The 27994-nt window shown below is 35.9% G+C and overlaps 1 protein-coding gene across 10 annotated transcripts; it reads left to right on the plus strand.

The window, feature by feature from the left end:
• The first annotated feature begins 1403 nt into the window (after positions 1-1403).
• On the plus strand, positions 1404-24448 carry LOC111811406 (phosphatidylinositol 4-phosphate 5-kinase 8). 10 transcript variants are annotated; one of them, XM_023698225.2, is made up of 11 exons: positions 1404-1530; positions 1792-1943; positions 3701-3835; positions 3953-5032; positions 10727-10894; positions 11056-11221; positions 14969-15079; positions 15168-15355; positions 19015-19169; positions 20826-20997; positions 23991-24448. In XM_023698225.2, exons 3-11 carry the CDS (start codon positions 3819-3821, stop codon positions 24268-24270), a joined length of 2337 nt encoding a protein of 778 aa, XP_023553993.2. In that variant the 5' UTR covers positions 1404-1530; positions 1792-1943; positions 3701-3818; the 3' UTR covers positions 24271-24448. The 10 variants fall into 10 exon arrangements, with proteins under 10 accessions (XP_023553993.2, XP_086973977.1, XP_023553994.2 ...); XM_087117851.1 differs by lacking the exon at positions 1404-1530 and adding an exon at positions 1537-1785 and having other exon boundaries at positions 1854-2176; XM_023698226.2 differs by lacking the exon at positions 1404-1530 and adding an exon at positions 1537-1785 and having other exon boundaries at positions 1854-1943.
• The last annotated feature ends 3546 nt before the right edge of the window (positions 24449-27994 follow it).

A 27994-nucleotide genomic window follows, 5' to 3' on the forward strand; every position in this document is an offset into this window, starting at 1 on the left:
CTACACTTTTGAGGCTCACAACTTAATTGTTCAACACTTGAGAGTTATATTGACATGACTACGTTAAGATAAGAGCATGAATCTAATTACCATGTAAGGAATAACAGACCTTCACAATAATATGATATTGTCCACTTTGAACATAAGCTCTCGTTACATTATTATTTTTTTATTTTATTTGAAAGGCCTCAACAAATGGGCTCAATTTATGACCTAATATTATTCCATTTCATTTTCTCTTTTTTCTCTCTTCTTCAATACTCTATTTGTCAAATATTCTATTCTCCGATCTCTAAAATTACTCATTCATTTTTTTCTTTCTTATTCAAACTCGAAAAAGAACAACTTAACGTAATAGATTTCGTAAAAAATAGCACCAATGTTGCACGAGAGATTCCTCACTTCTACTACACATAACACAAACGATCTTCTCCACGCTATCTTCTCTTGAAAATGAAAGTTTGTACCACTGTTGTGTGTACCGACCTTTTCTTCTTACTAACGATTAGAATAATTTTTAGTAAATGATTTGAAATTGGAATTGAAAAAAATAGGGAAAGACGATATGAGTCGTTTTTAAGATTGAGGAAAAATATTGAAGTTTAGATGTATTATTGAAATGATGTATAAAGTTCACGAGCATTTAACATGACTTAATCTTATTATTATTATATGACATATCACTGCGTCCATTAGTAAATTGAACTAGGGCTTGGGGAATTGATTCTATGATTTTAAAATCTAGAGAGCGGAATTGTCATATTGTCCAAATCCAAGGACTAAATGGCAACCTCACTGCTCGCAGATATTGTCCTCTTTGGATTTTCTCTTTCGAGCTTCCTCTCAAGGTTTTAAAACACGTATTCTAAAAAGAGTTTTTCATACAGTTATAAAGAATGTTCCATTCTCATTCCTAACCAATGTGAGATCTCACAATCCACCCCCTTTGGAGCCCGGCGTCCTCGCTGACACCTGTTCCCTTCTCTACTCAATGTAGAACCACCCAATCCACCCCCTTAGGGGCTCAGTATCTTTGCTGACACACCATCTCGTGTCCATCCCCCTTCGAGGATTAGCCTCCTCGCTGGCACATCACCCCGTGTCTGACTCTGATACTATTTGTAACGTTTCAAGCTCATCGCTAGCAGATATTGTCATTCTTGGGTTTTTCCTTTCGACCTTCCCCTCAAGATTTTTAAAACGCGCCTGTTAGGGAGAGTCTTCCACACCTTTACAAAGAATATTTATCTTATTATCGGAGATTTGACAAAATCACGAACGAGGGTTGAAACTTAAAAAGTTAGGAGAATGATATGATATTAAAGTTAAACAATTGAGTACTAAATTTGACTATTAAAGAGGAAAAAAAGAAACAAAATGAACACGTATATATCTAGCCATGGGGCCTCGGCGGTCCCACTAGAAAGCACCTGAGTTAGAGTAGAGCCCAGCCTTGTGGCTTGTCGTACAGTTCTGATCCCTCTTTTCCTCCAAAGCCCTGACCGATAGAAAAAGGTTATCGATGATCAGGTACAGCTCTGCTTCCTCCATTTTAATACTGCCCATTTGAATCGATACTGTTCCTCTCTCCTGTGCTTCCACGTGATTATTATTGTCCATGATTCTTCATCTTCATCTTCATACACAAGCAATCATCCAATCCAAATCCGAATCCAAATCCCCATTTTCCCTGCACCGAACGTGGTCGATTCCTTTCTGCATCGAAGCGGTTGCTGCTTTTTTTTGTGTGGCTGTTTTGGATTCCTCAGCGCTTTTCTTTGACTGGTACAGGTACTTGTATTTGCATGCCTTTCAATCCTATAATGATGTCTCACCATCCGCGCATCGAACAGTGATTTTAGATGATCCATTTGGAGAGAGAGAAGAGAGAAGAGAGAGAGCGAGAGGGTCAATTGTGGATTCGGAGTTGGAGCTGTACTGTGGTAATGAGCTGCTAACTTTATTATGGATGCAAATGCCTTCTTTTCTTATTTTATGATAACCGAATTCGATGGTGGGGGACAACAAGTGAAAAGGGAATTCTCTTGTTCTTTCTCTTTGTCTCGAGGGGTTTTATGGGATTCTCTCGCACTCTCACTATTTACTCTTTCGATCCTTTCTCCCTTCTGCTTAGCCTATAAGAGATATCTGTTCGTATATCTCGTATCGATTCCTGGTTAGTTTATTTCTTCTGATGTAAATCAATTCAGTTTGTAATTTTGTGTATTGCCTGAGATGTTTTCTTTTCTTTTGAATTTTGTTGATTTGGAAGCAAATGTACATTGATTAGTTCTATGAAACTTCTGTTTAGTGGACTCTTACGAATGAATCTTGTCGATTTATTTTTATATTCTTTTCTCGGTATATTTGATTAGCCAAGTTATACCAATTTCAATATGCCCTTGATTTCAGTTACTGAGGAATTCAGTATTTTTTTTTTTTTTATTTGATCAGCCAAATAGCTGCTTCGATTTTTTGGTCAATTGAATTCTCTTCTGCAGGAGATTCTTCTTATATAATAGGGTTCTTCACTGTTAGAATATTGGGAATTCCTTCCTGTATTGCAGTTAGTTTTTTTTAATTGGAGCAGAGCACGACTTTTGATTCTATACTGCGTGTTTCTGTGAGTATATAGAATTGTTATTATGGAAGAATTGTTTCTTAACCATAATCTTCTCTACTTCGGTTCATTTTTCTTTTTATTTTACCTCCTCTTAAAGGAACGCATTTCATTGCATTAGTGAAAAGTTACCAAAATATTCACTACTATTGGGAGTTTACGAAAAAAGCAAGAAAGAAAAAAGCAAGAAAGAAAAAAAACTTGATAGTGCACACGGAGAGGATGCATAGTATTTTGCTAGATACATCCACTCATCCCAATTTAAACACTTTCCTTTGAAGCCAAACAAAGGGCTTCAACTTCTCTGGACCATTTATCTTCTAGATATATGTCTATGCAATGTAGGTTGCGGTTTTGTGAGCTTTTAAATAAAGATTTCACAGTTAATTGGCCGATGGATGTTGGTAGTTATTTCCACGATTTAAGGTTTGATTTTAATCAATGGTCTTGAAAGAAAATTTACAAATCTGTAAAGTAAACATTTAAGAATGTTAATTCAAGGGTGTGAAAGAAAAATTACATCTAACTCGTGCTTGATTATCTCCTTCTCCAAGCCATTGCATTGCATTCACTAAATTACGAAACTACTAGTTTTCTGTTATATTGCTGTTTCTCTTAGTTTAGTAAGAACGCTGGGCTATGTGTGAACTATGGACCAATTTTTTCTGATCCAAGATTTGGCACCAAGATGCAGTTATCAACCCTCAACATTATTTATATGGTGCTAGACATTAGAACTTACACAGTAAAATTATTCTTGTGCTAATGGGGAATCTGTAGTGGTGCAGATTGAAGGCCTGTTTGAAAGCCAGGTTTAAAACAATTTTCTCTTTTTAGAAATTAAGAAAATAACTGTTTTTGATGTACAATTGTTTTTGGAATAATAATATTTAAACTCATTCTTAAGAACAAAACTATTTGAAAACAGTTGTCTACAAAGCAGTTTTAGAAATGGTTTTTTAAAAATACACCCAATAAACCCTTGAAATGGTGAATGTAACTGCTACCATTTGGTTGCTGTGTTTTACATTTTTGAGGTACTTTTTTCCTTCATTTATGATCATATTTGATTTATTCCAGAGCTTCCCAAGTGGATGATATAACTCGTATGGATGGTCAACATTGGGGAAACCTATTGGTTTTAAGAACCTAGATGGAAGTCATGGATGTCATGGTGCAGAAAATGTGACCTGTGCTCATGGAAGATTTCCAAGGGTAATTTCATCTTTAACCAAGGGAAACTCTCTTCTACTTCTGTACCTTTCAACGCTGTCATAACCTGCACACTTTGTTTTTTAGTAAACATATTTGAAGAGCATTTATTCTTTTCAGGATTACTGAGAATGTTTTCGCAAATGGAGATGTATATATCGGCAGTTTCAAAAATAGTTTGCTACATGGGAAGGGAAAGTACACTTGGTTTGATGGAACAACTTATGACGGTGATTGGGAAGATGGAAAAATGACAGGCAAGGGAAAGATTATCTGGCCATCAGGAGCAAAATATGAGGGTGAAATCTCTGGTGGTTATCTTCATGGTTTTGGCACCTTCAACTATTCTGATGGGTCCATCTATAATGGAGATTGGAGGATGAATATTCACCATGGGATTGGACAAAAACTATATGCTAATTTAGACATTTATGATGGATCTTGGAAAGAAGGGATGCCTGAAGGTTGTGGTAGATACTTCTGGAGTTCTGGAAATTCTTATATTGGGAACTGGAAGGGTGGGCAAATGTGTGGTAAAGGGATCATGAAATGGGTAAATGGTGATCATTTCATTGGCTTTTGGTTGAATGGATTTCGACATGGTTCTGGGGTCTATCATTTTGCTGATGGTGCATATTACTTTGGATCATGGAGTAGGGGCCTCAAGGATGGAAAAGGAACATTTTATCCTGCTGGAAGCAAACCACCATCCCTGGAGAAGTGGCATAACTTTCTTGGTTATGATATTCATGGAAAAGGGTTTCTATCTCGTACGCTGTCACTAAATTCAGAGAAAGAAAAAGCTCCAAAGCATGGCCTTAAGCACAGTTTCTCAGAGAAATTTGCCGTCACTGGAATTTCAAGTGCTGGACTATCAAATTGGCCTAGGTCGATGGACATAAATTGGGGCTTAAGTGATCCTACTCGAGAAGCATTAGCTGATGAAGATTCTTGTATGATGTCCCATACATCTGATCAAGGTCAACATAATGTAGCATATAAGGATATAACGGTTTATGAAAGGGAGTACGTGCAAGGAGTGTTGATACAAGAGAGGGTTAAGGACTATGAAGAAATATTTCATAGAAGTAAGGAACAAAAGAAAACTACTGTCAAAGAAGCAAGAAAGGTGTCATGCATTAACTTCTTTGAAAGTCGTCGGAGCTACTATTTAATGCTTAATTTGCAACTTGGTATAAGGTAAATCTGTTAATTTTATGACTATGTAGGTTAAATTTGTTATGCTAAATGACTCTAATCTGGACCACAGGCTGCCTCATATTTGCATCTAATGAGAATTTTTGTAAGCAATGAAGATAGAATTAGATTAGTTTGAAAGGATACCTAGATAAAACAAATGCCGAAAATATTCTAATATAAATCTTTAGTAGTAGCACAAGTAACACTTCGATGAATACTATCATACACATTCCCATAAATTGTACTGACAAGAATGAGAAATTGTACTGACAAGAACTGATCCACATAATTATGTATCACAAAGTTATTTTCTTTTTCTTTTGCTGATGATGGCTATCATAATTCAAGTTGAAAAGAATGAGAAATCTAGAAATTTGAACATAAGAATAAGAGTTGCTTGCAACTTCTAAATTATTGTAGGATGTTTTTTCTTTTCTTTTGGGGATGCTTGGAAAGATAAAATGGTTGTTTTTAATAATTAGAGACTGATAATGGAAATTCATGAAGAATTCGAAGGATAACCTATACATTAGAAGGCTTCTATGCATCAGTGGCCAATGGAACAAAAATCACCCTTTTAGGGATCTTCCGCTTCCAAATGGCCTTTCTCCCATCTATATCAATCAGTCTTCTTGGAAACTCTCAACAAAGGAAAGAAAGTCCAACTTTGTTGAAAACTTTCTTCTCATCTCCCTCTGTTGCAAGAGTGAGGTATATTATTCTGTATTCTTATTATTCATCACAAAAGAACATAAACCTATTTGTAATTCAACCAATTCTCTAGAGAAATGAAAACAATACAGAAAAGGAAACATGCAAAGAAGGAAATAATACAAAAGGGAAACATGGCAGAAAACAAAACACTACAAAAAGGGAAATAATAGAACATTGGAAGTAGGCTAATTTCCTTATTTAATGAGATTACCTATACTCCCCAAATTAAGCTTATTCCTTTGACTCCCTCAAGCTGAAGAATAGTTATCGTTCATTCCCAGTTTGGATACTAACCCATGAAACAAATAACTGTGAAGTTCTTTTGTTAGCACCTCTGCCAGATGGGGCAAATAACTCATGCATAGTATCACCTTCTATAACTTTTCCTTAATAAAATGCTGATTGATTTCAATATGCTTTGTCCTATCATGCTAAATAGGATCAGGAGCAATGTTGATGGCTGATTTGTTGTCGCTATACAACTTTATTGGACCTTCTCCCTTAATCTGTAGGTCATCCAGGTTTATCTTTAACCATAAAAGCTCACATAGTCTTTGTGCAATATTTCAAAATTCTGATTTAGCATGTTACCAAATTTCCTCCTAGAAAGTGCAGTACCCCATAGTAAGTCGTGTTGGCACAAGCTTTTGATGCAAGAGAATTGTTTCGTTTGAAAAAAATTCATTTTCCTGAAATCCCTTTCATGTAATATTCTATATGCTGGCTCCCATGGGTCATGCATAAATTGGCTAATTATGCTCATTGAGTACGTTTACGTTCTATGGTGCATCTCTCTATTCATTGTAAGTTAGTCTTTTAGACTCTCGCAACTTCTGATGTGGATTCATTGATGTTGTTGCAGGTTTACATCCATGTTTCCTAATTCCCATATATATATTTATCATATATTTTTATTGTGATATGAAGATTCTCTGAGTTGAGTATGCTACCTCAGTGCTGAGAAAGTATTTTAGCCTCCCATGTTCTTCGATCTCACATTCTCTCATCAATTTCCTCCTAAGCTCAATCTTTTTTTTTCTTCATTATCTTTAGTTACTATGATGTCATCTACATATTGAAGCACGGTAAATTCCCTTGATTTTGAGCCCTTGATAAAGGGAGTGTGATCTCCATGACTTTGCTTATATTCACAATTGTTCATCACCTTTGTGAATCTTTCAAACCACATCCTTGTCGATTATTTTATTCTGTAAAGAGCTTTTCTTAGCCTCCGCACTCACTCCTCTAGTTTTCTTCAAATCCTGGGGGAATCATCTAGATCGTTGTGAAGGAACATATTCTTCGCATTATACTGTGAGAGCGGCTAATTTAAGTTAGCAACCAAGGATAACAATATTCTTATGGTATTCATCTTTGTAACTAGAGCAAATGTCTTTCTTTTCCGTAAGTTTGAGTATATCCCTTAGCTACCAACCTTGCCGTGTACCTTTCCAAAGTTTCATCAGCCTTGCACTTCGCTATGAAAAGCAATCTGTACTCAACTATATTCTTCCCTTTTGGCATATCTACAAGTTCCCACGTGTTGTTCTTTTCCAGAGCATGCATCTTCTCTCATAGCCTTCTGCCATTTTCTTTTGGATAAAGCATCAGAAACTGTATTAGGTATAACAATTGAATTTAGACTCACAATAGAACTTTTGTGTGATGGAGATAATCTTTCAAGATAGATATAATTTGATAGAGGATATAAGGGCTGTTTTGTACATTATCTAGTGTGTTTATGAATTAGTTATGATATTGTCATCTATTGGTCATCTGGAGTTCCATTTCATACCTGTGTTGCATTTATTTTTTAGTCGTTTCGAATGTTTAGACTTTTATCGGTTCTGAAATGACTTTCCTAGTAGCATATACATGATAGAACAATGGATCTGGCACTGAAGGTGGATTGGACGATTTAGGAGGTGGCTTTATTCTAGCTAGATCTTGGCTTGTAAGTCATGATTGGAATTGGTAGTAGGAGTGGACTCAATAGTTATTGTTCCTATGTTCTCAAGTTCAATTGTTTACCACACTTTCTTCAATTACTATGTTCTCCCTCTGAAGAGTGGTATTAGAGAAGAAAGATTTGTGCTCGGTGAATGTCACGTCAATTGAGTTGTACGACCTCCTAGATGTTGGATTGTAACATTTGTACCTCTTTTTTGTTGAAGAGCACCCTAAAAGACATACTTAATTACTCTAGGATCGAGTTTGTCTCTTTGAGCAAGGTTTGAGACCATTTGATGTTTGAAAGTGGTATGAAATTGATTGACAACTTCCATTGGGCTTAGATTATTTAGGATACGAGATGGGAGATGATTAATCATTTGGGTTGTAGTAAGAACAGCCTATCTCCAGTAAGACTTCGATATGCTTCCGTGAATAAGCAAAGCTTGGGTAGTGTTTAGAAGGTATCCATTTTTCCTCTCGGTCACTCCATTTTGTTGTGACATAATAACACAATAAGAGTTATGAATAAGGCCTTAAGATCGAAAGTATGGAGATAAGGTTTGATTGAAGTGATCTTTAGCATTGTCCGTTCTAAATGTTTTAAATTTGACTCCAAATTGAGCCTGAATCATTGTGTGAAAGGTCAGAATAATAGTACTACAATCAAATTTTTGTTTGAGGAGGAATAACCATGTGACTCGAGTGCAATCAACAATTAATGTGAGGAACCAACAATCACTAGATATTTGGAACAATTGAGGATAGTCACCACATATCAATATGAATCAAATGAAAAAAGTAGGACTTTTATTATTATTATGTATGAAAACATATACGTGTATGTTTGACAGATACACATGTAGCATGATGGAAATCAAGAACTTTGAATCCTTAAAACAAATTTAGAAACTCTAAATGAGGGATGATCCATGTGAAGTTGATGTATCCAAATCACATATTTATTGATGAACTAAGAAGGGACATAGGTGAGACGCTTATTATTCTCTATAATAATTGCAAGTAATATAGGCTGATGGAACTTCCTCTATTAGTGATGAGATTTTTTACTTTTCTAACATGATAGTGGAAGAAACAAGAGGGAAAAACATTGGGTGGGTCTTGGCCATGGTGAATGGTCGTCAACTATGAAGGTTTCACTGATTAGGGTAGACTTTAGGTTTAATTAGCAATAAAGGCTTACTTTGTATTCTTATTATTCATCATAGAAGAAAATAGGCTTATTTACAATACAACTAATTCTCTAGAGAAAAGAAAACAATATAGAAAAAGAAACAAACAATAAGAAAAGGAAATAATTAAACAAAAAAAAAAAAAAAAAAAAAAAAACAGGAAAGAAATATGACAGAAAAGGAAACACTAGAAAATAGGTAATAGAGATTGCACCTATACTCCTCAAATTAAGGTTATTCCTACGACAACCTCTTCCAAATAGTTTGGTTATTTCCCTTTGAAGGTGAATCAAGTCCAATTTTCTCAGTGAGGGCGCCAAATTCTCCAGCTCTCTGTCGGAAGAATGACTTTCATATTCAAGCCTTGACTGAAAGTTACATTACATAGCAATGTGGATTTCAATGAAGTTTTGAATGTGAAAAGTAAATAAAAATTATAAAAATAAAAAAAAAAAATGTAAAATTTTAGGACAAAATGTTCAAACATAAATTGTTTGAAGATTGAGAAAATATTTATATCTTTCCCATAGAAATGTAAGTCAGAATAACGGTGGAAAAAAGGATCTAGATACCGTCCTCTTGCAATTACTCCAGAAAGCCAAGGTGTTGGTTTACTGGTTATATATATAAGTTCTTGCCATTCACACAGAAAAATGTTGTCTTAGCCTTATATTTGAAACTTGGAACAGAATGCAAAGCTGACCCGACCAGATTATAGACAGACCCATTCAGCTATGTATTTGTTTCTAAGTAGCGCTGTATTCCACCTACTCAGTTCTTATAACCAATGAGGCAGTTGATGAATGGAGGAACGGAAAGCATTGTTTTCAATTTAGATATAAAAGATGCTCTTATCTGGGATTTCTGAGTTTTTCCTTTGTGAAATGACTCTATTTAAAAATTTTAGGCTAAATTACAAAAATCACTCATTCCAAAGTTGCAATATTTTGTAAATGTTTCAAAACTATCCTTGAAATATGTTAGAATGTTGGACGGAAATTGGGATCTCGAACGAGTGTGGTAGTAACTTGAAACCGCGTGGCGGTATTCGGATCCCAATTTTCTAAGTTCCCAAAGTTTTATGACATCAACAAAATATGTATTTCCTTTTTTAAAGATAAACTTTTTTCATTGATTAAATGAAAAATCATATAATAGTAATTTGCCAACTAGTGTATTTCCTTTTTAAAAAATGCTCTTATCAAAATGGAATGGGATTTTCTTGATAAACTCGGTTAATAAAGGGAGTTTGCCAAGATTACCCTTAAATATCACTTTCCTTTTCTTCTTTTTTCAGAATAGATTATTCCTGAAGGGCTGGATAATCGGTAAATAGTGTTTTCCCCATTTAGTGACTGTCCAAATTATTTATCATCAATTTGCCAATGGTACATCTTCTCTGCTTGTGACGACATTGAAGTTACCAGTCTGCTTAGTATTGTTAAGATTTTCCAATTGTGCCTCTAGTTATCATTTAATATGAGCTAAGTACCAGGCTGCTGGCATTAAAGTTTTAGAGAAGGATGTAATCTTTCTTGACGCCTACTATCTTGAGAAAATTTTATAGGAGTTTTCTGAGTTATAACTATAATGGTTAGAATTAACCGTCCTTAATAAAAAGTTATAGGTAACTCTTTTTTAAATATTTAATTATTCAAATAATTGTTTCTCAAATTAAGGGATTAACATTATTCCCATAAGTAAACGAATGCTAACTAAAGACCGGAAAATAATGCTTCCTAAAGGTTGTCTGGAGTTTATTTTTAGGTCTGTTCATGAGATGTCTAAACTGAATTAAATTATAATGCATACTAATTATCTTATTTGAAGTTTTCAGGTATACTGTTGGTAAGATTACACCAGTTCCCATGCGTGAAGTTCGATCTTCTGATTTTGGAAGACGGGCTAGAATAGTGATGTACTTTCCTGGAAAGGGCTCTCAGTTTACACCTCCACACTATTCTGTCGACTTTCATTGGAAAGACTATTGTCCTATGGTCTTCAGGTAGTTACTAATCTACTGCACCTCATTCACAAATTTCTTAGTTATTATTATATCATCATACTCATTTGCACTCTATTATTTACTGATATGTTCTTCTTCGTTCAAATAATGATCATAACTTAGAACCCTTATTTGTTATGATTATTTTTTCATAATATTAGGAATTTGAGGGAGATGTTCAAACTAGATGCAGCCGAGTATATGATGTCCATATGTGGTGATGATGGTCTAAGGGAACTCTCATCTCCCGGGAAAAGTGGAAGTATCTTTTACCTTTCTCAAGATGATAGATTTGTGATCAAGACTCTGAAGAAATCTGAGTTGAAGGTTTGAAGGCATTAAACTAAAGATCCCTGGCTTGACTTTATTAGTTAGTGAATTCCAAAACCCACTTTCCTATGATCTTTAGTGCACTTTCTTAAAAATTCAGTTATGATGGTTTGGAACACCTCCATAAGATGGCTACAGGATTGCTTCTTTAAAATATAGTTTTCCTGTATTGCAGGAAACATATCCTAAAAAGGCAATTCTACTGTGCTTGATTAATATCATGTCTGAAAGAAGAATTTCTTTTTTAAAATATTAAAATCGTTCAGCTTTAATGTACATATGTTAGGATGATACCCTGAGATTTACATATTCTTGAGGCCAAAAGAATGGGAAGGACAGCAAGTTCAGCTGGTCTGGTTGAAAAAGTGGTTTAGAGGTAATTTTGATTATTTTTAAGCTAGAAGAATGTAGAGAGTTACATAACTGGATACTGTTTAAAAGGAAATACTATATTTGGATGGAGTACAAAGGGCTCAATAATTGGTAAACATAATACCAGAGAAATTTCTACTCAGGAACCTAATGTAAAGAAAAATACTCAAAAAACAAAAGACTTATATTTTAATCTGAACACAAAACTGCACTACCCTCAAGCTAGATTGTATATAGAATACAAGCCAAACTTGGAATTGAATTCATCAAAGTTTTTCTTCGGTATACTTTGGCGAAAATGTCAACAACTTAATCCATACAGAGATTTTTTCAACTTGCACCCCAAGCTTCTGTTAGAATGGTTCTCCATTCTAAAAGGAACTTGCATATAAACTTCTTCTTTGAGATTACCATTCAAGAATATATTCTTGACATCAAGTTGACAAAGAGGTCGGTCTTGATTTACAACTAATGATAAAAGGACACATACAATGTTCAATTTGCCAATGAGAGTAAACATCTCTTTGAAATCTATACTATATGACTTGGTGAAGACCTTGGCAATAATTCTTGCTTTGAATTTTTCGACACGGGCATCTGACTTATATTTAACCGTGAAAAATCATTTGCAGCCAACAATATTCTTTCCAAGAGGAAGCATTGTTAGAGTCCATATTCCATTACTTTCAAGGGGTATAATTTCTTCATCCACAACCTTTTTCCACTTTCGGTCTTTAAGTGCATCTTGAATAGTGTTTAGAACTTGTCCAACTGAGTTACAAGGGCATGATAAGACGAAAGCACATATTTTTCAATTGGATGACTGATAAAACTTTTATTGGTGGGTGCAACATCTTTTATTAAGGGAGCCATTGAAGTAATATTCCCATGAGCGAGATTCGAAGAGGATGAATCAGGTTGAGGTGGTTGATATTTCGAGTCTTGCAAGGTAGCCTCTTTCCTTCCCTTGTAAACAATGAGTTCGACCTTGTCAGACTACATGTTAGTTAGAACCAATAGGTTGATCCAACATAGAAACATGTAGCTTATTTGGGGGAGAGTTTAAGACCTAGGCCACAATGGGAGTAGAAGTTGTGACACATGTAGACTCAACTTTCATTGGTTTTAATTCCCTCATATTCTCCCGTGAATATGAGACTTGCTAAAAAAGGACTGATTTTCAAAGAAGGAAATTTCCATAGATGATTTGGAATATCACTGGCAAACATGAGAGAACGAGCTACCTCAAAAAGGTCTCCGAAATCACTGTGGCTTAGTGCAAAAAAGTTCAAAGATTTGTAGCTCACACTTGGAGAACTATTTTGGGTATGTTTGGAAGTTGACAAATTTCGCACTGAAAAAAAGACTCGAATTCCTGTTGATGAATAAATGAGGAAACAATTTCTCAGGATACAAAAAATTTGGATGACCCAAATGAAAGCACCATAACATTATTTGAATTTCGCTTGACAAGGACCTAGAACGGGAAGAGGACTCGAGAATAAGACTAGTAGAATTGGAAGGACTTATGATTTGAGTTGAAACACAAGCCTGGATGATGTTTTTCCTGAAAGAAGATAGAGGTCACCATGTGCTTAGCATTGCTAATTACGTACCGAGATTCACTTCCTAAAATTCATCCAAGTTTATATAAAACTTAAAGATCAGTCCAAATCACTCATAAGTTTGCTTACTGACATCAAATTACAAGTCAATTTAAAACGCAAAGGACATTACAGAGTAAGAGATTGTTTGATAATTTTATTGACTCCATTTGTGTAACTTCAGAGAGAGATCCATCTGCAATTTGAACTGATGAGTGACCAGATTGTGATTTGAACTCATTACAAACAGTGATGTTGCCAGTCATGTGATATGATGCTCTAGAGTCTGCAATCCATGGTTTTTATATGTTATACTGCATGAAAAAACATGCTCTAGAGTCATGTGATATGATGCTCTAGAGTGGCCTTATGTTTTGTCATGGTGAATGAGAAGTCAGTAGATTCATCTATTGAGATTGGACAATTGAGTGAGCCATGACTGCAAGAGAGAAACCGTACCAACAATCAAACTTGTATTCTTGCAGCCTGGTGACTTTACCAAATGGAGCTAGCGGAAGAGAGAAGGTAGATCAGATTGAACTTAGAAACACAAAAGACCCACAAACGTGGATCTAATTTTCTATAAAGATAAGTCCATGAAAACTAGGATTGAATATAGACCCACGAAGGTGTGGCCAAGAAGGAAGGAGAACAATGACAATCTTGCCTTAGAATATAAGGGAAGAGCATAATAAGTTTGTGGCAGCACAGTGGATTGAAAACACATGGGTGGACGATTATGTTGTCCAACCCAGGTACTAAAACTGTGGGCCGAATAAACACGAACTAGGAATAAGTCTCTCTTTTAAGGTTGGGGAATCTGCTAAAATATGATGGAGTAGGAGTACTTTAAATACTTGACAAACAGAACAGCAAACCATGTATGATAAACTATTTATCAATAAAGCAAGGATTTAGAAAGCTTGGGTTGAAGGATTTAGAAAGCTGAATGCTATCCTTAACTCACTCCACTCGAGAAACCAACATCCTTCTGCAGACTTCGTTCTTACAAATGCTGTTTTGCTTGTATTCTCAGTAAAAGAAGAATGACGTTGTAAAATAGACTTTGATTAGAACTAAAAATTTCTCTGTGAAATCTTTTGGAAAATCTAATGTTAAATCTCAAAACTTCTGTATTAATTTGCAATAAGCCAAAACAGCTAGTTAGTACAAGTATTTATAGGCTGGACAGCAGCCTTTTCTAAACAAAGATAAGCCAATCAGCTAAGACCTAAGATTTAAACAAGAACCACGGTTAAACAACTTTAGCCATGCCTAAAAAACTTAACAAAGAACACCCAAGAAGCAGGTACAAAGGCCCAAGAAACCTCATAAGAAATAGAAGAAAGCCTTCGAGAAATTCACTACATCAAAATCTCTGGGTAACTCTTATTATGGATGATGTGAAAAACCGACAGACTGAATATGCATAAACCACTCCCTTAAGAAAAGGAGGTGGTTGAAGACCTCTTCCTTTTGTTTAATTCTACAAACCATTTTAAAATAATAAATAATTAAATATTAAATAAGTAAATAAAACAAAATATAAACATCTTTAAATTACCAGAACTATTATGAAGAAAATCAGATTAAACATCTTTTCTCTTGGGGAATGATCAGATTAAGAAATCATGTCAGAACCTGATTAACAGTCTATTTCCTTTCTCCAGGTTTTACTCAAAATGCTTCCTAAATCTTCTCTCTTGGGTAATGATCAGATTGAGAATACATGTCAGAACCTCACTAACAGTCTATTTCCTTTCTGCAGGTTCTACTCAAAATGCTTCCTAAATATTATGGTCATGTAAAAGAACATGAAAATACTCTCATAACAAAATTTTTTGGTCTCCATCGCATAACAATTTATGGTCACAGTAAGGTATCTACTGTCTGCTATATGGATTTATCTTCTTTTATGCTAAACTTGTTGGTTTTCACCTCTAATCACTCCATTTATATCTTATCAGGTACGCTTTGTGGTCATGGGAAACATGTTCTGCACAGAATTAAAAATTCATCGTCGTTATGATCTGAAGGGCTCAACTCTCGGGAGATATACTCATGGAGATAAATCCAGAGATGGTATAACAATGAAGGATCTCGATTTGTCATATGAATTTCATATGGACAAATTATTGCGACAATCCCTTTTCAAGTACTTTCCTTCTCTTAGAAGTAAATTTCTATAGGTAGCACTTCGGTCAATGAATAGTCTTTAAGATGTCTGGATAATGAAACTGGATACTAAATAAACTCTATTTTTTAAGCACTTAAAATTATGATGGCAATACAAAAAAAGGACAATTATATTAAAAGCTTTTCTTGTTTTTTAACCGTATGATTGCAATTGGAAAACTTTTTTTGTTCTTGCTGGTGGTGGACAATTTAAGTAGGATTATTTGTCTCGATCCTTTTTCGCGTTTCCCTTTTTTGTGTCATTTATCCTTGATGAGGAATCTTTTGGTGGCAGATGTATTTCCCTTTCCTAGACGTTTTCTTTGCTCATGCTTGGGTTTTGGCGTTCTTTTCATCTTGTTTCCTTTGTTTGTGTCATTTGTCCTTGATGAGGATGTTTTTGGTGGCAGATGTATTTCACTTTCCTGGACCTTTTTGTTGCCCATGCTTGGATTTTGGCGTCCTATATTTGATAGGAAAACATTGGATGTTATCTCCCTTCTTTCGTTGATTGGGGAGGTTTCTTGTAGTCTGAAGAGTAGGAATGTTCGTTTTGAGCCCTTGTACTTCCAAATGCTTCTCTTGCAAGTCTTTCTTTTGTAGTATGGTCAATCCCTCTCCCTTGAGTGGTGCCATTGCCTGACTGTGGAAGGTGAAAATTTCAAGAAGGTTAAGTTTTCTTCATGAATGGGTTAACACCTTGGATCGAGTTTTGATAAGGTTGCGAAATTTGATTAGGTTGTTTTGTTGCATTCTTTATAGGCAAGTGGATGAGGACCTTGATCATATCCTCGGGAATTGTGATTATGCATAAGCAATCTAAAGTTGTTTTTTTCGAGGATTTTAACTTAAGTATGACTAGAAATTGGGGCTACAAAGAGATGGTTGTGACAGATTAGGGTGTGTGTGGTTTTGCGGGGTATTTGGAGTGAGGAATAACCAAGTCTTAGGAGGGTTTGAGACCTTAGAGTGATGTTTGGACCCTAAAGAAAATCAATCTCGAACTGTAAAATGGAGATACTATTTTCTTGTATGTTTATTGTTGTAGTTTCCTTCATAGAATTAGGCTAACTGTTAATTTTTTGGATATATGATTGGCATCCTTCTTGTATAAATATTCCTATTTCCTCACTCACTAAGATGTCAGAAAATTACTCTCATACATAGCTTCAGACCTTTGTTAGATTCAACATCTCTTAGTGAGCTATGATGACCAAGTCATTTTGTAACTATTCATTAGGTCTTATTTTACTTGATTGGAGACCCTTTAGTTTACCTTTTTCTTTTGTGGGACACTTTTTTGGTGGCTTCTTTCTTTCTTTCTCCCCGTGGAAAGAAAAATAGATAATGCTCTAAGATTGGAAATATGGGAATAAGGTGTGATTGAAGTAATTTCTAGCATGTTAGTTCGAAATGTTTTGATTTTGACTACAAATTGGGTTTGAATCATTGAGTGGAAGACAAAAATAATATTACTAACATCTGATTTTTGTTTGAGAATAATAGCCATGTGACCGAAGTGCAGTCATCAATTAGTGTGAGAAATCAACCAGCACAAAAAATATGTAGTACTTGGACTTTTGAGAGTCCCCCATATATCACTATGAATCAATTGAAAAGAGGTAGAACTTTTATTTTGACTAATGGGAAAAGATATCCAAGTAAAACAAATTCACATGTATCACAATGAAAATAAAAAACTTGGCATCTGTCAAACAAACCTGAAAACATAATTCTCAAAACTCTAAAGGAGGGATGACCCATACAGAAGTGATGAACCAAATCCCATTTTTAATGGGAGAACTAAAATATGACACAGGTGCATAACTGGTTGTTCTCTCAGGTAATTCTTCCTTAGTAAGTCCAATCGTTAGTTTCAAGACTTGTTCTTGAAAAACACAACATGAGGAGGAGAAAATAACCACAGTGGCAGTCATGAGTAAGCTTTTGTAAGGAAATAAGGCTATTAGGGGACGTGTAGAACGTTTTTAGTGTATGGATGAAAGATGAATGCATCGCCCATTCCTGCAACGGTTGCATTGGTTCCATTTACGACTGTATTTTTCAAGTACTTAGGATGAATTATATGTTCTAAAATATTGTGAGTGAGAGGTCATGTGATTAGTTGCACTAGAGTCTAGAATCCAAAAGTTAACCTACTTATCTTTGAAGGATTTATATAAAAAGCGAATAAAGACTTGTGAGATTGTCAAAGCGTTGGAAGTAGATGGTTTATTGAGGGAGTACAAGAACACCTTCAATCTCTCAGTTTCTTTATTATTGAATCTACTAGTCTCCAGAATGAGTGGCTTTTATTCTGATTTGGACTCCTCAGTGATGTACGCTTGTGCCTTCAACATTTCTCCTTTGTTTTCCAGACCATGATTCTTTTTGGCTTTCCCAATTTTTTCATTTATGGTTGGGAGGTTTTCCATCCAACTTTCAGCAACTCTCCTTCGTCTGTGGCGGTTTCCTGTAGTGGGTACACCATAAGTTGTCTTTTTTACTTCCATTGGTTGTTAATTCCATTATTTATATCTTTCTCTAGAGCAAAGGCTGATGTATCTAAAACTGGGTTGTTTATCAAGCATAAAGCTTTGTTTGTGATCTTCGGCTAGAATAAGGAAAATTGTTTCTTCTAGGAATGATGTTTCCTCTTTTTTGATGATTCGTACACGAACTTGGTCAAACTTGTTGTTGAGACCTGCCAAAAAATTACAGAATACCCAATAATAATCAAGTTCTTGCCACAATGTTTGCAAGACATTGGCATGTTCAAGGACAGTTTTTCTTCTTACTTCATGGCTCCGGTCATTTATTGATTTCATAGATTTGAGCAGCATTTCTTGTCTAGGAGTAAGTGTGACGAATTAAATTTCATATGGCTTGTGCATTCTATAAAAATATACATGTATCATTGATGGATAGCTCTATAGAATCACAAAACCATGACATTATCATGGAGTCTTCCTTGTCCCATACAGTAAGTCTGGGATCCGTCTTTGCTGGTTCTAGTCCAATGAGGTGCTGAAGTTTTCCCTTTCCCTTAAGGTACATCTGCACGATATGAGACCATTTGAGAAAGTTTTTTCTGTTCTGTCCGTATGACAAAGCAAATGGGTTGAAGAACACCCGTCTTGAGGGATATGGGCTTGTGGTGGATAGGAATATGGGCGAATGGATGGGGAAATGTGGGCTTACAGTAGATGTGGGATTGCGGTGGACGTAGGCTTAGCTCTTCTGGGATTGATTTTTTTGTATGCCCCTATATTCTTTCCTTTTATCTTAATGCTCAATTTATCCAATTTTTTTTAAATTTGTATTTAGATTTCAAAATAGCCGCTGATGCTTCGTTGGGTATAGTTCTATCCCTTTTATTCTAACATTTTTTTAATAAATCTCCACCACTAAATAAATAGTATTTTAACCACCAGATTGATTGTATTCTTGCAATGGTTGATAGTGAGACAAAAATGAAACCTTTTAAATATTAAGACAAAATTAAATAATTATAGAATTATATTTTAGCTTATTTTTCTTTCCAGATTGATATAATGTTCACTAAGAGGGAGTTAGAAGTCAATGTAACATGACCACACTTATCAAGTTAATTCTTTCTTCTTTTTTTTTTAATGCTAGACAAATTTCTCTCGATTGCATGTTTTTGGAGTCTCTGAACATAATTGACTATAGCCTACTGCTCGGAGTGCATTTTCGACCTCCTGAGAAACTGAAGGCTTTGTTGGAACCTCCTGCTACAGTTCATAATCCTGATAATTTACACCATGATGATGGTTAGTTTCCTCTACCTTGACAATATTACCTTATGAACTTGTTCAGTTTCTACATTGACGTTAATGAACACTACTGTGATTTGAATGTTTTATTCATTGTGGATCTTACTAATTAAATCTTATATTACCAATCAACCGAAAGCTTAAGATGATGAGTGACAGTATATTTTATTATATCAACATCCACTTTTGCGGATGATATTGTTATTTGCTCACAATAATCTTGCACTACAGAGTATTAGGCTCAAGCCATTTTTCTAGAAGACTCCGTTTCAAATCATTCCCTACTTCTAACCCCCAAGTTTCACTCGTTTTCTTATCACCTCCCAAGTCACAAGGTGCATCCTTCTCTCCTCAACTCCTTCCCACAAGAATCTCTCATAAGATTTTCGATAATCTTACATCGAACAGAGGGTCCTAGGAACACATCTTAAAACTGAACGAATCAAGGTTTATCTTTTTCCTTTGAAGAGGAAGCTTCTCTTCTTCTCTTCCTCATATCTACCATGGAGTTCCAAAAAGAGTATGAGTCTAGGATCACTCCAAGAGGAAGACCAAGATAAAAAGGAAAGGACCAATCTCACGCCCCACACAAGCACCCACTTACCCGCTTTCCCTCACTTTCAATGGAAAAAAAATTTAGCGCCGTGATCTGACATTTTCCTCTATTAATCTTAAGTCCCGACATAGACTCAAAGAAAGCTAAAATATAATTAAAGAAAAACAATGACTCCTTTTTAGAACAAAAAAAAAATAGTATCATCTGTGAACTGGAGATGGGATACCAACACTATATCCTTGCCCACCTCAAAGCCTTCTAGAATCCTACCTTTCATCCTTTTAGATTGGAACCTAATTTCTGCAGTTATGGTTTTGTCTTCTTTGTACACCTGTTAAAGGGGTCTTCTTTTTCCCTTTAGTTGCCATTCTTTTCCTTTCCTCTCAAGAAGGAATGTGTTACGGGCCCAAGTTTGAGATCGAGTTATGGGTCTCTCCTAAGTGAGGTAGATGGTGTTTATGTGGGGGGAGAAGTAGAATTCTTATTTTGACCTATTTTGAATAATTGTAAGACTCAAATAGTGGGAACCTTAATCCCTCTAAGTTCAAGTACTCAATTGAGAATTTTTTGGTACCATCTTCATTGATGTTTATGACTATTTATACAAGTTGTATAATAACCATTGCTACATCAATGAAATCATGACTCAATTATGGGGGATCATTCTCATAAAACAAAGGAAATAACTAAAAATAGAAATGAAAGTGGAGGGCTCCTTACAATACAGAAATTGAAAACAAAACTGAAAACAGAAAAATTCACTAATGGGTTCCGTACATGACTACTTCTGCCACGAGTGTATTGCGTGTACACTTATAGTGACATTGTATCATAATGTGTTTTATTTATCCTCTTCTGTTATTGCTATGTTGAGGGTGGACTTTTGCTATTAGGGACTGTTGGATGGAGGATTTTATGTTTGTTTTATTTAATATTTACGTACATAGTTTTCTGTATTCATTCTTGATGTTGCCTCTACTTTGGAAGTTTAAAGCTGAAAAAGCTGATGATACCGTCCTCTTTTTGGTAGCATATGGAAATGTCTTTAATAATGCACTAACTATTCGTTTATGTTTTTGCTCTTGACCTCCTTCCAGAAGGTGAATCTTCAGTAAGCGAGCCAATGATTTCTCCAAAGGGTCTATTACTTGTAACACATGAACCTAGCTCTGTAACCACTGCTCCTGGTCCTCACATCAGAGGAAGACCATTGAAGACCTACTCATTAGGTGACAGAGAAGTTGATGTATTACTGCCTGGTACAGCGAGGTCAGTTTTCATTATTGCTATTTCGTCCCGTTTGACAACAATTTTGAAAGATTAAACATATATATATTAAGACGAGTTTTATCGAATGTGGTCTACATTTTGCCCATCTTTAGTCAAACCGTACATTTTGGTTTTGGCCTTATAGTAGTTTGTGACATTTTCCTACTACTTCGCAGTAATATTTATAAAGCTCTAGCATGCCAAGATTTAAGACCAACCGTCTCTACTAAGTACTAAATTCCACATAAATCTACAATGTAAGGCTTTCAGGACAAAAGATTCACTTTCTTAGGGATTTTAACCTTTTACCGAGAGGTGAACATAGCAGCCCTCTGACTGGATAACATTGCTGCCTTCTAACTGAGCGAAAGCGGCAAAGAATAGAGAAAAACGAACAAGAAGAAACACCCTCAGACTGATTAGGATCCCAAGCTCTTGCAAATGCCTTCTCCCAAGATAAACACTATGATAAACACTATGATAGCATCCTCACTGGCACTTGTTCCCTTCTCCTATCGACATGGGACCCCCAAATCTACCCCCCTTTGGGGCCCAGCATTCTTGCTGGCACGGCGCTTCGTGTCCACCCCCCTTCGAGGCTCAGCCTCCTCGCTGCCACATCGTCTGATGTCTGGCTCTGATACCATTTGTAACAGCTCAAGCACACCGTTAACAAATATTGTCCTCTTTGTGTTTTCTCTTTCGGGTTTCTCCTCAAGATTTTTAAAGCGCGTCTGTTAGGGAGAAGTGGGATCTCACACCACATACACTGACTCACTCACTGTGTATGAGAAGACAACAAAAACCAAAAGAAAGCGAGGATGACTTGGAGGCAAACAAAATCGAGGCAACCAAGTGCAACCCCTTATCAGACAAGTGATAAAGGGCGCAACTTATAACCTTAAAGGGGCTTAACATCCACCACCTATCCCTGACAGAGTATTTTACAAACTTAGAAATAATGGAAAACTCAAGGTAATAACAATCCTTTTTCCTAGAGATTTTCAACCCAATACTTGGGCCACTCAAAATGGTGCAGATCATACATACTCATGATGATTCTATACCATAGAGTATGAAATGCCTTGGACAACTACCACAACCATTTTTCTAGGAAAGCCTCATTTCATAATCTCAGTTTACCAATGCCTAAACCTCTGGCCTCCACTCTGAAACAACCTCTCACCTGGCACGATAAGATCCACCTTCCTTCTCAATTCCTTCCCATAATAAATTCCTCACTAGATTCTCTAAGTTCTTACAAATAGAGATTGAGAATCTAAATAAGGAGAAAGATTAATAGGAATCCACTCAACCCATCTAAGTCGAAGTAAACATCACTCCCTTAAAGAGAGAAGTCTTCCGGGAAGAGAGCCTTCTTTACTTTCTCCACCAGAGTTCCAGATGACCCAAGTCCCAAATATAAATGGGAGCTTACTAACCTCACAACCCACTAACGACCCCTAAGAGTCTACTTTAGAGGGATCACAATTTAAACCAATGATCATACTTTTCTCTCCATTTATCAAGGTCTGAATTAGCTTCAAAGAATGACAAAAGGCCATTAAGATTAACAACAGAGGCCTCCTTCCTGCGTGGGAAAAACGGTATCATTTGGAAACTAAAGAAGGGACACATGAATACTCTCAGATCCCACTTTAAAGCCCTCAACTAGACCCCAATGTTGCCTATCGCTACCGACCAGATGAAATTTTCAGTTGTTTCTTTTCTTTGAGTTATATTCAGAGCCTATTCCAAAGTTAAGTTTTTCTTTGAGTTATACCGGCCTAGATCTGAATGTCATATACCTTCTCCCACCTTCACACAAGTTTTTCACGAGAGGAGAAAAATGGAGAAAGAAAATGAAAAAATATAGATGTAAATAGTTACACTAAATTAGTTAATAGTTGTTACACATAGGAACCGAATGAAAATCTATATTCAAATTTAGGAACCAAAAATGTATTTTACTCTTCATATTGTAATTGTAAATATGAAGTTTATAACATAATAGCCAACTAAATACTTAAACCTTTAATTTTTACTAATGTTTAAAACGTTTCGCCAGGGAATAATATAAAAAACCTTTTGGGTTCTTACTCTTGATATTGAAAATGGAACGAATTGTTGTTATTTGAATGATAACTGTGGACAGAGAGTGAAATGATGCTTTTTATTCAGATCATGCTCATAAATTATACTTCTTTTTCTTCTTTTGGCTATGAACAGCTGACGATCTTGAAATTTTCCTTTTAATATTGTCTTAGTAGACATTTTTTGGAAACTTAATTCCTTGTGACTTTCTCTTTAATCTTCGTTTGGTGAGTGGATTTCAAGAAACTCTTGAAATTCTCTCTTGAATTTCCATTTTATTGAATTAGAAAATTCTCTCAAAACGTCTCGAGTCATCTTCCGTTTCGAGGCATTTACATGAATCGAAGATAAATACATTACCATTTGTAATTATCTTTTTTCTTTAAATTTAAATGTCTCCACTGAGTTAGGAGTTTGAAGAAACTCTGAATTTGAAAATGCAAACAAACTGAAACTAATTCAATATCAAGAAAATGCCTTTGATATACTTGTTGCAAGAATCAGTTGTAAAAAAGATATAATTGAACTCAAAAGTGTTGGAGGATGGTTGACGGGAGTCCCATATCGACTAATTAAGGGGATGATCGTGGATTTATAAGTTAGGAATACATCTCTATTGGTATGAGGCTTTTTGGGAAAACCAAAAGTAAAGTCATGAGAGTTTATGCTCAAAGTGGACAATATCATACCATTGTGAAGGTTCGTGATTCCTAACAAAAAGTAGATACAGATGAAATTATTGTAAACCAAAATTAACAAAAGTACCCAAATCAACTTTCGTTTTAATAAATAAAAAATGGCCTAATATAGATTAAGGCGTGGTAATCAGTTACACAGAAATTTCTGTACTAGCAACAATGTAGCACATGATTAACAGCCATTTTCTTTTGTATGTGCAGATTTCGAGTGCAGCTGGGAGTAAATATGCCAGCCCAGGCTAGCCACAAGCTTCTCGATGATAAGTCGGAGTCTTCAGAAGTAGAACTTTTTGAGTTATACGACGTAGTTCTTTACATGGGCATTATAGATATACTGCAAGAATACAATTTGAAGAAGAAGCTAGAGCATGCGTACAAGTCTTTAAGATTCGACCCTCTTTCGATATCGGTCGTGGAGCCTCATTTGTACGCCACACGATTCAAAAGGTTCTTGGAAAAGGTCTTCCATGACTTGCCATGAAAAATGTAAGTAAACCAGCTTGTATCTGTATTTGTATTTTGGTTTTTTGAGTTGTGCTCTCTTTCCTTTGTTTTTGCTTAAGTTGCATTTGAAATAAAGAGTACAGGATCATTTTACAGTCAATTCATTGTAAAGTTAATAAATGTTTATTCAATAAATGGACCATAGTTTTTTTCTACTGAGACAATTCAGTGCGTTTGTTCGTATTTAAGATCAACTCATCCTTAGCTCGAGTAACAGGGAATTCGATTAGTTCCTAAAAATGGTATCAGAGTCATGCCGTAAATTTAGTCGGTAAATCCTCAAATGTTGAACAAAGGACTCCAAAAGAAAAGGAGTCAAGCCTCCTCGAAAGCATAGTAAAAAATGATTAAGACTTCAAAGGATTGAGCCTCGATTAAGGGGAGACGTACTTTGTTCAAGGGGAGGTGGTGGATGATGAAAGTCCCACATCGGCTAATTTAGGAAATGATCATGGGTTTATAATCAAAGAATTCTCTCTATTGGTGTGAGGTCTTTTGGGAAAGCCCAAAGCAAAACCATGAGAGCTTATGCTCAAAGTGACAATATCATACTATTGTGGAGAGTTGTGTTCGTCTAACATAGTATACTGTTCCATACGGTGACATTAACCACTCAACTATATGCTACAGTCCCATCATAGATTTTAATCGTACTTTAAATCATACAATACATGTAGCATTTTACTTACAAGCATATCCAATATCGTTAGATCAAAATGAGTTCAACTCAACCAAATCGAACTAGCATAATTGAATCGACTAATCGGTCTGACTAAACCGAAATTTTTGAGGTCGGTTCATTTTGTTGGAGTTAGGACTGCGTGTCTCCTTCCTTCGTGTGACCAATGGATTACATGTTGATAACCCGTCTCACGATGTTTTGCAACTGCGATGGTGACATGTGATGGCTGTCAACAATGGAGACGGTGGTGCTGGCACTATAATTGTGTCTCCCTATTGCTACGGTTGAAGGAAAAACCCCCAAGTTGATTGAGGGATTTTACTTACCAGCAATGTCTCATCGAGCTGAAGCGTCCAATTGGTTGCGTGGTTGTCACTATGCATGACGACAAAAAATCATATAAGGAAAAGTCGGGGTTGTGTGAGGCCTCATGCATATTGTATGTCACGTGATCATAAATTACTTTTCGAAAAATGTTACATATAGATGCTGACACCATGTTATTATGCATACTCTTTTTTTTTTAGTGACTTTCAGTAGTGAGGCATGCACTAGCCCATAGCTAGTCATAATAGGTTTATGCGTATGTGCATGAAATATGTATCGAGAACTACTATGTATTATGGCCGTAATTTTTCAACTGGCGTCGTGATCTTAACACGCTCACGACTAGCCTTGAAGAGAACCTAAGCCCCATATTCATTTTTCACCCGATTTTGCGGCTTCGTCAAACTTTAGGTAAGGTCATCTTCGTCAATCGAACATCCCTTACACAAAATCCAAGCTTGTTTGGTCACACACTCTACCTGCATATGCATGTTCAATCATCTGCTACACAACCAACTTGTCTCTACATTACGCCAAATCATTCTGCTCGATTTGGTCTTTACTCGGGGCCAAGGTCTCTCATGTAAACGTCGCATCTCATCAAGTCATCTTGGTTCCCAATTAACATGACCCATATTTCTTAATGACATTTCAAGTCACGGGTGTCATCGGCTATCACAGCTAACTCAGTCATGCCATCAAGAATGGGCCCACGTGCCGTTTATAACATAGAGACATCTCAAACATCCATCCATTTGGGTTCTATCGAGGCATTGGACACTCTAGTGTCCATGCCATATCATGTATGGACTTCGTACCGGATAGCAAGTGCATAATCCAACCTTCGACACCTGGACTAGGGTGCAATACCGACACACTATGCAACCCAAACAATGTCTTTGAAAAACTCATTTCAAAGGAAGTCGCTTGAGACACTCATCTGGCAAATGCTAACCCTCACTGTGACACACGTATGTGCCACGGGGTAGCTCGTTTAGGCCACAGGCCCAGGAGTGATGGAGAGCTCACACCATGTCTCCCCCTAAGGTAGACGTCATTTTGGCAAACGATCATACGATTTCGTGGAGCGTCTGTCCGGTGTCTGATTGACACCAAATTTAGCGAGCATTCATATTTCATATGGATAGACTTGACTCCAGAATCGCATGCCTAAATTCTCTTTGGAACCCCGACTTTCGAAGTTAAGGCACGGGGCCCTACCGGACCCTTTAATAAGCCTATCTTTGATACCTGTGTCTACTTGTGGCGCTTATCTTGCTTCTATCTCATATTCTCTTCAACGCCCAGTCTGTGTGGTTTGTTAGATGATGCACCTTCTTCCTCAGTTGTACCATGGCACTCATATAGGCCCTCGTGTGGCTGGATGGGCACCACTTGAGGGTTGCTGCTTTGCTTGTTGCAATGTAAGGATCACAACCTACTCTCTTCATAGTATGGTTGTGACACTATGCATCCAACCATATCTAGAAAAGAAAAGTAGAGCCCAAGAAACTGTCATGAAAAGTAAAGTCCAAGGAACAATAATGAAAACTAGGTACCACCATTTATGAAGCATTTCACATGTGTATACATTTTCTGACTCGGGTCACTTACTAAGATTGTTAAATACTCATTCTATATTTATAATATTTTTTATCGCTCGTGAATGTATATAATAAAATGGTGTAGAGTTCACAAGAAAAAGTACAATACACTATCACAAGTAGCAAGTAATAAGTGAATGGACAGATAACCTTTTTTTTATTTTATTTTATTTATTTTATTTTATTTTATTTTATTTTTTTTTTTTTGTTACTTTTGTTGCTGAAATTTTAGTGAGTTTTTGGTCTCATTCAATGGGTGTTGGTGAGTTTAAGCTAATTAAACAAAACTTATATAGAGTCTCACTCCTATCGAAAAACAAAGAGCAACGAGAAAATCAACAGTAATGAGGAAGGTTCGGCTAAGATAGATTAAATAGATAAGTTGTTGAACTTGTGGTGGGTTTTAGTTCCATTTAATAGATTCCCAAGCCCACTTCGAGGTTTGAGCATAGTGATTACTTTCATAATCGTTTTGTAATTTTTATTAACAAGACTCTAGAAGAAGAACTATTTCTAACCTTCAATTACGTTCAAGTATCCTTAAACTACATAAAACTATCTTGCTTCTCTTATAAGATTTAGCTCTCCATACAATTAGAGAGTTATCAAGCTTTGTTGGTGAGCTCTTACGTCCACCTTTTTACCTTAATCTACCTTTCTTGATTTTCTTTTTCTTCTATTGTCAATAGCGGTTGAATTAGGGTTCTTCTTCTTACTCTTTGGTTTCACATCAGCAGAGCCCTTTGCTGTCTATTCCGTTTTCCCTTTTTGGTGGCTCCATCTTTTAATGAATCTTCTTTTTTTTTTCGTTTATATTTGTGATTGCTTCCCATTTAGGGTGTCCACCCGGGATGTTCCTAATTGCAGATTTGCCAGCAGGGTTGTTTCTGGTTTCCAGATTTGGTATTAATTCAGCATAAATGTTATGAAATTTTACCAAATAACTCAATTAAATATACAAGGATGCTTTTTCAGTTTTCAGATTTGCCATATTGTTTATTGTTTCTAAATTTGGTACTAATTCAGTATAAATGTTCTGAAATTTTACTAAATAAACAATTAGGCTGATATTTAGGCTAATATTCTTT

This window comes from Cucurbita pepo, chromosome 15 (genome assembly GCF_057944985.1).
Source record: "Cucurbita pepo subsp. pepo isolate OVF chromosome 15, ASM5794498v1, whole genome shotgun sequence".
In the NCBI taxonomy this organism is placed as follows: domain Eukaryota; kingdom Viridiplantae; phylum Streptophyta; class Magnoliopsida; order Cucurbitales; family Cucurbitaceae; genus Cucurbita; species Cucurbita pepo.